This window comes from Onychostruthus taczanowskii, unplaced genomic scaffold (assembly GCF_017590055.1).
Source record: "Onychostruthus taczanowskii isolate IOZ18803 unplaced genomic scaffold, ASM1759005v1 scaffold157, whole genome shotgun sequence".
Classification (NCBI taxonomy): Eukaryota; Metazoa; Chordata; class Aves; order Passeriformes; family Passeridae; genus Onychostruthus; species Onychostruthus taczanowskii.
This window is the reverse complement of record NW_024498762.1, coordinates 556543-568692: the sequence shown is the minus strand read 5'-3', so window position 1 is coordinate 568692 and position 12150 is coordinate 556543. Positions and strand designations below refer to the sequence as shown.

The 12150-nt window shown below is 50.9% G+C and overlaps 1 protein-coding gene across 5 annotated transcripts in view; it reads left to right on the top strand.

Annotated features, from left to right (window-relative positions):
* Positions 1-11648: 11648 nt before the first annotated feature.
* Positions 11649-12150, top strand: part of KCNQ2 (potassium voltage-gated channel subfamily Q member 2) — a 64334-nt gene continuing 63832 nt past the window's right edge. For all 5 annotated transcript variants that reach the window (XM_041399154.1, XM_041399155.1, XM_041399153.1 and 2 more), the window contains exon 1: positions 11649-11944. In XM_041399154.1, coding sequence (XP_041255088.1) covers positions 11649-11944 — 296 coding nt within the window. The remainder of the gene's footprint in view (positions 11945-12150) is intronic.

Sequence of the window (12150 nt, the reverse complement as noted above, 5' to 3'; positions counted from 1 at the left end):
GTGGTTGGGATTGACCAGAAAGCCCCAACCAGGAGCTGTGAGGGGTCTGAGTAGGAGCACTGAGTGTGAGGAGGAGCTGTAGGTGATACAATGGGGCAGGGAGAAGAAGGGAGGTGGTGTGAGAGTTGTGCTTCCACTACATCATTCCAGGGATGTTTCCAAGGGACATTTCCTCCCTGAAGGAGGCATTAGCAGCGTGCTGGGGCATCCTGAGCTTGTCTGTGCCCATGACTTGGCTTCCAGGAGGAGCCAGTGCTGGGAACAGATGGCCCTACACATCTCTTGAAGGGCAGCATCATGCGAGGCCCTTCCCAGGAGAGCTCCAAAGGCACCAGCATCATCATTACTGTTTGTGTCACAAGGCCCTTAATGATCCTAATTAACATCTGATGCTCTGCAGTGCTGAGTGTCCCCAGGCAGAGCCTCAAGGAGCTGACATGCAGCTGAATTACAGAGGGCTCTGCATGATCTCACCCTGCCTGCTCCCCCAAAACTCTCCCCATCCCATGTCTGCATCTGGCAGCCCATGGACACAGACTGGCTCCCTGGGCCAAGATCCCCAAAACTTTGCACAGACTGCCAAGGCTCCTCACCCCTCTCCGCACACCCCACATCCACCAGCTTCATCCACAGAAATCAATTTGATTCCCAAGGTCTTTGCAGTATCTGAGCTCTCTGAAGTGCCATGTCCTTGGCATGCCACAAATTGGAAGGGGATCTGGGGATCCCTGCAGGCACAGCACAGCCACAGGAGAAGGCTGTTTTCCCACTGATAGTTTAATCTCATCTTCCAGCTCCTCCTGCATTTCCCAGCTCCCAAAGCATGTTTTTCCTGAGACAGCTTGTGCCTCTTCCTGGGTATTTCCAAGCAGGAGAACATCCTCATGTGCATGATCTTCCTGCAGCCTCAGAAGCAGCAGCAACAGGAACTCCTGTGGGAATATCCCTCCCACGCTGTTCAGGATCCTCCAGCTCCCTATGCCCCATGGAAGCCAGCCCCTGGCACAGCAGGAGTGGGGACAACCGTGGGGTCAGGTGGGGGACAGAGAGGAGCAGGCACAAAGTCTGCACCTCTCTCCCTATTTTAAAAGCAAAAACAGGCCTGACAAAACCACGGCTTCGTTTCCATAGAAATATGCCAGGGGAGCTGTGAAAGAGACTCTGGTAGCACTGCACAAGTGGTGAGGTAATTAATGATGGAACTGCAGAACAGCAAAAATATAAACCCCAGAGGATTTAACTCAGACTTGCTCATGGCTCAGAGCAGGGCCAAGTTTTCAGCCTCATTTCAATGTGGGTTGGCACCCCAGGTGATCTGCAGGAGCAGAAAGAAGAGATGGTGCCTGCAGTGAGATCTCACCAGCAGCAGCATCCTCCTTTTTGGGAGGTTTGGGTCAGGATCTTTAGTGAGACAGTATTAACAGAAATATTGTTATTTAAACCCACTTCAAAGCATGAGGTTCCCAAAAGAAAAAATAATATGAATTTCTGGGCATCTCAACAGTATCAGTGAAGCCACAACATGTTTCCAGCCAAACCTTGGGTTTGATTCTATTGTGGATCTGTATTTTGGGATTGGACCAACAACCCACCAAGTGCAAATCACTGCCTGGCCCCACAGGGCTTGCAGGCACACAAGCAGTGATGCCCTTAGTTTGACATGATCCACTTTGGGGTCCTACCAAAACGATAAACAACCCAACAGCCCCCTGAACTGGACCACAGGTGGATTTTGGCAAACCCTGCAGTGAGCTCAAGCTAATTTTGAACCATCAGCACCGTGCTGGAGCAGGTGGGTGTGTATTACCCACGGCAGGTGATAGAGCTGTGCTGGTGAGATGGATTTTAAAACACCAAATTCTCCTCCAATTCCTCCCTGTCATGGCCAGGTGTGCTAGGATGCCACAAGCCAGAGTTTAGAGGCATTTTTTCATGGCAACTTTTATTATATTGGAGTCGTTTTCCATCCCCGTCCTCCCTGAAGGCGTCGCGGCGGCTGCTTCCCGTGGCAGCCTCATCGGTGCCATCTCGTGGAAACAGGGACAAAGTCCTCCAGGAACAGCTGCCAAGCCGAGGAAATCCAGACCCACGTCCCTGATCCTGGCAGGCAGGCAGCGCAGTCCAAAACAAAAGGAATAGATGCAAAGTGCTTATTGCCATTTCTTTGGGGACCAGAGCTTGCAAATGTGATTTTATTTCCTGAAATTTGAAGCTGGTGGAGGGAAAATTAATTGAGGTTGTAGGAAAGTCAAAAAACATCAGGGCTGGCTCTGCTGTAGAGCTGGGGATCAGCTCTTCAAGAGGAGAGAACCCAAAGGGCCTGGAAGAGGAGGGAAGGAGAGGGAGGTGTGTGGGGGCTGGATGTGAACCAGCACCCAGTTCCCAAAAGGAACATCACCTCCACCATGCTGCACACCCTGTGCATAGCATGGCACTGATGCCTTGGTGGGGGCTCCTGATGGAGAAGGGAGGATCCCATGAATGGAACCATCCTGTAGGTGTGAATGGACACCTCTGCCAAACCCAGCCTGGTGCTGACTGCTCCTGTGGCATCCACTGGAATGAGGAATGAGTACTTCTCCTTTCCCACCTCTACCCTTGTGTCTGGCTGCATGCTGTTAATAATTTAAAGTAAGTTTTCTTAATCCACTGGAGCTGATTGGCCAATTCAGCAGGCGTTTGGGGCTGCTCTAAAAAATTTATAAGGCTTTTTCAAGATTGCAAGTGGAATCTAGGCTGCAGATGCTGAGCTGGGGGAATTTGAACTGCCTGCTGCCCTTCTGCACTTGGAGGGGAGTTAAAGCATCAGCCACAGCCCTTTGTCAGCCTGGGCAGGTCCCTGCAGAGACCCAGCACAGGCCACACGTCACCAGCACACAGAGAACTCCAGTCAGGGCAGCTCCTCTCCCATGGCTCCATCATCTGTCAGCAGACTTTGCTGGACCTTAACCCCACATAGGCAGTGAGGTCCTGCCTGTGTCACGCTGACTCAAAAGTCTTGGTGACTTCTGAAGCATTTACACAGCATTTGAAAATACATCCCACTGGGGCAAAAAAAAGCAAACAAAGATCTCCTGACCTCCCGTTCTGGTTTTGCTGCCTTGGAAGCCAATGCCACTGACTGCCAAGGTGCTGTTCAGCCCAGAATTCCCAGAGGACATCACCCAAGGGAGTCCTGCCATCGCTGCTGGTGATGGAGATGCTGAATCATCTGTGGCAGTGGTGGGAATGATGCACATGCAGCACAGAGTGGCTGTGTGACCTCAGACAGTGACTTCATCCCTGAGCAATATCTTCCCTTGTGTCCCAGCAGATGCTTCTCTTCTCCTTGGGAGTTGCACAGCACATTTCCCCTTGCAGAGCTGCACTGCCCTGGGCAGCTCTCCATCCAGCATTGGTGTAAATCACCTCTGCTCTGCTCCCCAGCACAAGTGTCTGGGCTTGGCCTCTTTCCTAAGCAGATCTGCACAATGTTGGGCACCCAGGTCAGAGCAGATGGGGCTGAGGCCATCCCCACAGTCTGGGCAGTGCCTGGCCCTGTGGGGATGAGGAGTTCTCCCTGGGTTTTGTGTCCTTGGGGCTGGTCACACACCCCTTGGACTAAACCTTCTTGGGAAGTAGAGGATGGAGGAAAAAGGAAAAAGCTGATCAGGGCAGAGAACATCCATGCCTGGGTGGGTCTCATGTCTGCATCCTGTTTCCATCACACCCCCTTCACAAGGTCCATCAGCTACCCTTGACCCCAGAGGTACAAATTCAGAGAGAAGGGTGGGAAGCCAGGCTCTCCCCCAGCATTCTGCAACATGCCAAGGGCCAAACCTAGGAGGTTTTGACTGATTTCCTTTAACCACCTCCCTCTGCATTTCCCCAGTTTGAGATCCAGGTGCACCTGCAGCCAAGGGAGCACAAAGCAGCAGCTCTGGCCAGGGCAATGCACCACGTCCCATCCTCCTCTTGGCCTGTGCTTTACCCTGTGCAGAAATATTGCTGAGCTGAAGAGAAACTGGAGCTGTGGCGCAGCCCAGGGTGCAGCTTTGGGCCAGACTCTCCTTCTGCCTCGGGTAGCATTTAGCCACTGTTCTGATGCTTTATGTAGAGGTACTGCAGCATCTTCAAATAACTCATTTCAGCTCTGCTCACAAACACTTCTTTGCTGCCTGCAAATTTAGGATGGCCTGGTTTTGCTTAGTCTAAATGATTTGTAATCACCCTGAGTCTGGCACAGTTCTCATGCCTTATATCTGCTAAATGCTCTCTGCAGTCCCAGCCAGCCACAGCCGAGCACTCAGAGTGATGAGTCTGGCAGCAGCCAGCTTTGGGATGGCGATACAAGCAGGGCAAAGAGAAGAGGACAATCCCCAAATATCAGCTTTGTGGGGATGTGGTGGCTGTGACAGCAGTCACCTCGCACAGGCTGTGGGTGTCTGAGCTGGGTTTGGGTGAGGAGCAGGAGCGCAGGGCACACGGAGTGTGTGTGCCAGCCCTGCCACCCCTCACATCGGCGCGGTGAGAGGATCCTCTCCAAGGACACAGCGGGGAATTGTCCCCCAGCACTGCCCTGAAGGGCTGCGGTGAGCAGCGAGGGCGGAGGAGGTGGCAGTGATCGATGGGTCCCCCTGAAGGGCTGCGGTGACCAGCGAGGCGGAGGAGGTGGCAGTGATCGATGGGTCCCCGTGGATGCTCCGGCTGTTCCGTCACAGCCAGGGCCGGGAGGGAAGCGCTGCCGCAGCCCCAGAGCTTTGGTGTCCCCACACAGCCACAGGGAGCACGGGGAATGTGCCGAGAGTGGGGACAGGGCGGGCTGGCCGAGGCTGAGCTCGTCTCCAGGTGCAGCTGAAGTCCCTCTGCCCGGACAGGGGGACTGTGCCCGGCTGACAGCTCCTGTCGGGCTGCAGACACAGCTCGGCTCTACAGCTGCCTGCCCTGCTCTGCCCGCTCAGAGATGCTGATGGAGGGGTTTTGAGGGCACAGCCGAATGCCCCGAGGACAGGAACAGCGTGAGCAAGGCGAAGTTGCGAGAACAAAAGAGGGGTTGCATGAAAATCAGGCTGGAAGTGAGGAGATGCCACCCTGCAGGCACAGCACCTGCGTTTTCTCCTGGGGGAACGTGCCCAAAGTGCTTGATCCTGCCCTGTCCAACACCCGAGGGGTTCAGCAGGTGCTTCCTACACAGGATCCGAAGTGAGCCCACAAAGAGGGAATTTCATGACCAGTAGAACCAGGGGTGCCCATTTCCCCATAGATTTATGTTCCTAATAATGTCCTGGGGTTCTCTGATGTCCATTATTATCGGCCCATGCATCACCAGTTCCTGCAGTGAGGAGATTTCTGTCCTCTCTCTCATCACGTATTCTCACTCAAAGCAATCTGAAATGTCCCCCCTCTCTTTAAAAAATTGCCCAAAAGCTCTGCAGTTGTTAAAGGAGGGAAGAGAGATGCAGATGCACGTACACCAGCTTTCCTTAGGACCTCAGGTTAAAGATAAATAAATCATAAACTCTTGCCCTTTTACGTTCTTTTGATTTCCCAGGTGTCCAGGCTGAAAGACTGACGAAAGCCTGCAGCAAAAGCCCATGGTGCAGAGAAACTATGAATTTAGTTGCTTCAAGAGTTTTTCTTTGCAGATGACACATGGTATGCTGTGACAGAGGCAGGAGCATGGAGACAGCCACGTCTGCCTGGCAGCTTCCCAACACAATACTTCCATTTTTTTAACCTGAAACATGGATCAAAAGCAGCCCTCCCAACTAAAATCAAAATCTAATATTCTTTCTTTAACATTTTTGAAATGAAAAAAAAATATTACATGGAAAAAATGTAAAGCAGATTTTTTTTTTATTTGGAAGGGTTTTTAAAATCTCTCTCAATAATGAAGAGGTAAAATAATTAGCCTTCAAGCTTTTCAGTATTTCAGTAATTGGGTTTGGTTTTCTTACTTGCCAAATCTGTAGATTTTGACATTTCAGAAAGAAAGAAAAAAAATTATAAAAAAGCTTTTGCATAAAAAAAAAAAGAAAATATATTTTTTCTGCATGCAGGTTTAGACCTTTTGCATCTCCTCATGCTGCTCCCCTCCTGCTGGCAGCCTTGTACCCCCTTTCCCTGCTCTTCCCTAAGGAGCACCCCATCCATGGGACAGGGTCAGATGGGATTATCTCCTTCAGAGACCCCCTTTGATCCTGCACAGCTCCCCACGTGCTGTAACCCCCACAGAGCTGGAATCCCCCTCACATCCTGCCCCAGCATTACACACCATGTCTTACACCCCTACACCCTTTTCTGCCCCCAGCACCTGCCAAGTTTGGGCTCTAGGAGGTCGCTCCCAACCCAGGACACCTGGCATCTTCTGGAGCCTATTTATTTGAGCTGGTTTCCCTCCCATGTCAGGAAAAAGCACAGATCAATATGATGTGCCCCTCCTTGCAGAGATGATGTGTCAGAATCAGCTATTTCAGTATGGGCTTGTTTCTTTCGGATGACAACCTCCAGTCCCTAAATATTCATGCAGGTTTTGATTCAGCTTTGAAGTCAGTGGGAGGCAGGTGCTTGAATGGGAACAAAGCACCTAATGGGCTTTGTGGGACTGGGTCTCAGCCAGGATGCAGTTATGGTTCTGGGAGGTGCTTTACTGGGACCAGAGCCAGGCCTGAGCTGGATTCCAAGCTCCTGAACCCAGGCAAGACTGGAAGAGCTCCCAAGTGAGACCAAGTTTAGTTTTGTTGCTGTAAGTTGTGTACTGTGGAGGGCACAGCGCTGGTTTGGCGACACTGGAAGGGGGATTTTGGTGGGCAGGCTCCTCCATCTCTGAGTGGTTGTCCCCAGGGAGCTTGTGGTAGCCATCAGGGTGTGGGAGGAGGTCTTGGAGCAGCCTTGGCCTTGGGGATGAGGTCAAAGAGCACTGAGGTGACGGCAGTTTGACGGTGTGGCTTTGGTCCTTGTGGGTGCAGGAGGAGGTGGAAACCCAAGGAGGTCAGGAGGAACAACGTGAGCACTGGGAGACGTGAGGGATGACTAAGAGAGCTAAATTTACAGAGTCTGGGAAAAGGAAGGCTCAGGGGCAACTGTGGTCACTGGCTAAAAATACCTTCAAGGTAACTGCATAAATGAAGAAAAGAAATTACACGTGGTCCCAAAGGAGGTGAGGGCAGGAGGAGGAGCTGGAGGGCAATGACAGAAGTGTGGAGAGTAGAGATGGGGAAGGAGACCTGGCCAGTGGGGAATTTTCCAGGAGAAGGGTCTGTGTGCACTGAGTGGAACAGAAACAGAGCAGTCTAAAGGTGACTAAAGGGAAATGGGCTGGGTGCTGGTCCCTCTGTGACTTATACATACTTTGTGGATGCTCTGAAAGTAACACAACTTAATTCAAGAGAATTCACCTTAATTTTGCTTTTCTTCCACTTGTTTGTCCTTCCACATGCCCAGTTAAGCAGATGTTCTTTCCAGAAACCAGTTTTCCTTAAAGTCAGGCCTCCGCAGCACAAATTAATATTTAGACCTCAGCAATTTTAATCACCCTTAGAAAGGAGGAACATAAATTTCTAGCTAAGAATGGAGCATGTGTGTCTCCCAAGTCAGTTCAGCATAACTTGGAGAGATTTCTGTTCATACAGTTAGACACTTCCAGCTGCAGCTCAAGCTGATCTCATACAGCAGGATTTGTCCCGGGTTTTTCTGGAGCAGCCTCCAATGAGGTCGGTGCTGTCTAAGAACAGGGCAGGAAGATGGATGGTGGCACAGAAATTTTGCATCCAATAAATATGTAATATAAAATAAGCAGCTCTGTCAGCAGCAGGATGAAGGGAGCCTGGCTTCTTATCAGCATGTTGCTTGCAAATTCTGATTGAAGATTTTTAGTGGCTGGGAGGCGTGGCCTCCTCATGGGCACCTTTTCCTGTGCCTGGTAAAGAAGAGAATACACTTTAAAATCCCCTTTGAAGGGGAAAGAATGAGCCACTGGGGAGTCTCTGTCTACCAGGGCTTCTAGTTATGATGAAAATGGATAGAAAATTAATTAGCATTGAAACAGATGACTGTCAGATTTGATCAGGACTGGAAAACCATCTGGTGCATCTTCATTTCAGGTGGTTTAAAAAAAAAGTCTAAAAAAATCAGTGCTGATGCTGTGGTTGTGACTGATTGCCAAAAGCAGTCTTTGCTCTCTGGCCAGTTTGAACCCTCTTGCCCTCGAGGTGGTCCTTCTGCACCAGTGTCCTCACCACCCTGCACATACTCTGCAGCTGTACCACATCTCTTCATCCCAGATGTGGAAGCTTTGGCTGAGCACTGCCTTCTATTCCAGCCAGAAATGCCACACTCGCCTTTCTCCTTTGGAAATATGTAGATTTCTCTATTTGAGCACAGAAATTATCTTTCCTACAGCCTTTTTCCCCTGAAGGCTCCACCTTACACTGGGGAAGCATCTCCTTCCAGGTCGAGTTCCTTGTATGAACCAACCTCTCTTGGGTCAGGGCTGCTGGTTTCAAAGCCAAAACTGATTTGGCATGTGTTGGGAAGAGTCAGGCAGGGAAGAGACATGAATAATCAATAGACAGGAGCTCCTGAGGGCTGTTTTCTGCTCAGAGAAGAGGATAGGGGTGGTGGGAGGTGAGGGGGAGCTGAAGCAGAGTGAGATGGGTGGACACTGGGTGCAGGGAGACCGAGCTGTTCATGTCTTTTCCCTTGGCAGGTTAGTGTTGCTGGGATGTTGCAGCATCCTGTACAAGGGGAGGTAAAGCCATCTGCTTTAGGGTTTGAAAATAGCTCTGGGAGAGAGCTGTGAGTGACAAAACCCAAGCTATGGGTAGCACAGTTCACACAAACCACCAGCTGGGTGGGGATGGAGAAAGGGCTCTCGTTCAGTGTTTCAAGCAGAAATTTATCCCTAGAGTCATTCTACATTATTTCACACCAGTCATTTCTTACTACATCTCAAAAATCGCCAGGGGACAGAGCATGGACTTTCTGTATCTTAACATGGATTGATGGATTTCATCCTACCTTCAGGGTCTAAGCTATCTGCCATGGTGTTTGTGTTTTAAAGCCATCACCAATGTTGAAAGCAAAGGACTGACTCAGTAATTCTGTTTGTTTGTGGAGACATAATGTCCTTGGATCAGATAAAAGCACCTTCCCACTGCTGCTTTTATATACCTCATTAATTCCAAGTGTTAATGGCTGTGTCTTGTCTTCTGCTACCCCGCAGAAGTGGCACACAAGTGACTTCATCTCCAAGATTACCTGCTGCAGGCTCTGTGCAGGACATCACAGCTCAGTAAGTGTTTGAGTCCCAGTTGTTCCCTGAGACTGCTGCTCCTCTCAGGGCTGCAGCTGGCCAGGCACTGGACACTGGATCAAGGGACAGTTCCTGTGAGTGACACGTGGGGGTGGAAGGGGTAAAGCCATGTGCTTCTGAACACTCAACTGCATCTGGTGGTGCCACCCATGGGACATTATAAAAAGTTAGAGATGCCCTAAGGGTCCAAGGTAAAAAGAAAGAAGGGATGAGGCTAGAAGAGGCCTTCATCCACAATTTCAGGCCTTTTCCACCTCCTAAAGATCACTCTATTTACAAAAGGAGTTAATCCCTGATGCCAAGGCCTTGCTTGTCTTTGAGGTTTTTCCTCCCACCTGAGTGAAACAACAATCCCTGACAGTCCCTACAACCACAGCGTGCCTTTCCTCAGCCCACCCATGGCTTGGAAAGGGTGAGATCCCACCCCTTACCTTTCCCACTCCTGATTTCTGGTGGTCTCAGAAATGCAGGACACCCAAAGCTGTGCTGCAGTGTGACACTGCAAATGACCAACTAATTAGGCAAAGAGGAGTGTGTTGAATTTAGATTCTTCTTTAGGGCTCACAGACTATTTGTAATCTTGAATTTGTTAATTGAAAATTGCTTCCTTTGTTTGTTGTTGGCCTTTTTGTGGAGGGGGATATTTCCTGCTTTGGGACTGCGTCACTGGATCTATAATAATGCACTTTGTACATTAGTGCCAGGCACATTTGTAATTGGCCACCCTATTAAAGAACACTAATGATCTTACAAGTGTTCACAAATAATGAATAGAATGGCCCCCTCATTGAATTGAGCAATTTATTCACTGACATACTTGCAGATCTGTTTTTCCAGTATTTAACCCAGCTTTAGTTTTCTGCCTGCCTTGCAGAGATGGATTCTCTTTCAGCCATGTGTTGGAGAGAATATGGGTCACAGGAAACGTTCTGTTCATAAAAAATGTAGGGCTGCTCCACACTCACTCTTCTCTCAATGTGCATGACAGGGTTTGGAGAGTGAGAGGCAGCAGCTTTAATCTCAGTGCTCCTCTCATCCATTAGTTCTCACTGGGATCCTCCTGAAAAATTAGGAGAGGACCAAAAAGCCAGGACTTGAGAAGAGCACTCTGAAAGGTTATGCTGATTTTCTCATTTAAATATGAATTTCGGGAAAAGCTGGCAACAATACAGAGTGGTAAGATTGGTTTTCCAATGAAACCCAGCCCTGAGTGGCTCCTGCAGCCATAAAACTCAGGGCCACCATTTTGCTGCTTTTCTACTCACATTGTATCAAGGTATTTATGATGAAAGGTGCAGCCTACCTGAGATTGCTATTTAATTTACATCCAAAAAGTTTTGTCCTAAAGCCTTGTTTTACTTACAAAGAACATGCAGAGGTGTGCAGTTCACAGATCACCTGTGATTTTTTTGGGTTGTAAGGGACAGAAATGTCACTGGGAAGTAGATGATGATCTTGGGCTTGATTTTATTTGATTGGAGGTCTTCCCATTGCACTGCAAAGAACCCTTTCCATGGAGGAAAATTATGTGGGGCAGGCACCTCTGTCCTGTCTTCTGCAGTCTGCCTGTCTTCTCCTGAGTCCAGTGAAGGTGTGCCAGCAGGAAATATGCCTTGGGGCAGAATCCAGACTTGGTGTAAGGGGGGAAAATGCTGCTGCTGGACTATAAATAGTGGGGTATTAAAGAGCTGATTTGGGTCAGCACATCTGGAGATGGACTTTCTGTGCTGGGAGCTTGGCCTCCAAACAGTTTGGTGACCATGTCACGGTGCAATTTCAGCATGAAAGCTGAATTTGGGCTACCAAGAGGATAGGTTGGGCCTTTGGGAAGAGTGGAGAAAGGGAATGACTTTGCACAGTGGGATTTGTGGAGAGGTTGAGCAGGTCTGCTGCTGAGTGGGCTCACGGAGATGGGGCACAGATTGGGTCCCCCTGTGACACTGTGGCAGTGTCTGCACGCCCTGCCAGTGGGAGCAGGGGGATGGCATCCCAGCACAGGCTGCTGCCCAGCCCTTCCCGGGGGGCAGGAGGAGCCCCCTCCGCGGTGGTCTTGAGGGGGGTGCCAGAGCCTGGTTTAGGGAGCAGACACCGGGCTGGGGGCAGCAGGAAGATGTTGTACCTCGGTCTGAGGGTGGGATGTCCGCCCCTGCTTTAGGGGAGACCTACATTTAGGGGAACAACGCCAGACACTGCTTTTCTTGGTGGGGGGCGCGATCGGACCCACTTTTTTTTTTTTAATTTTGAGGGGGTGAGGAATGCCAAGCCCGGATTTTTAGGAGTGGGGAGGGGTGTGTGTGTGGGGGGGGAGTGCAGGAGGCTGCTGCCGGCNNCGGCCCCGCCGCCCCCCGCCGCCACCATGGTGCAGAAATCCCGCAACGGAGGCGTCTACCCGGGGCCCGCCGCGGAGAAGAAGCTCAAGGTGGGCTTCGTGGGGCTGGACCCGGGCGCCCCGGACTCCAGCCGGGACGGAGCGCTCCTCATCGCCGGTTCTGAGAGCTCCAAGCGGGGCAGCATCCTCAGCAAGCCCCGCTCCGGGGTGTCGGGCAGCGGGAAGCCCCCCAAAAGGAATGCTTTTTACCGCAAGCTGCAGAATTTCCTCTACAATGTGCTGGAGAGACCGCGGGGATGGGCTTTCATTTACCACGCATACGTGTGAGTAAAAGGGTGGGGGGCAAAGCTGATGGCAGAGACCCCCCCCCCCCTCCCCGGGTCGGAGTGCCCTCCTCCACCCGCTGAGCCCCCAAAATGCGCCGGAGAGGAGGGATGCTCCAGCTGCAGAGCGGGTGCGGGGAAGGGATGCCGGGTGCCAGGGCTGGCTGGGGAGCCCCGGGGGATGCTGCGGGGGGCGGAGGCTGAGC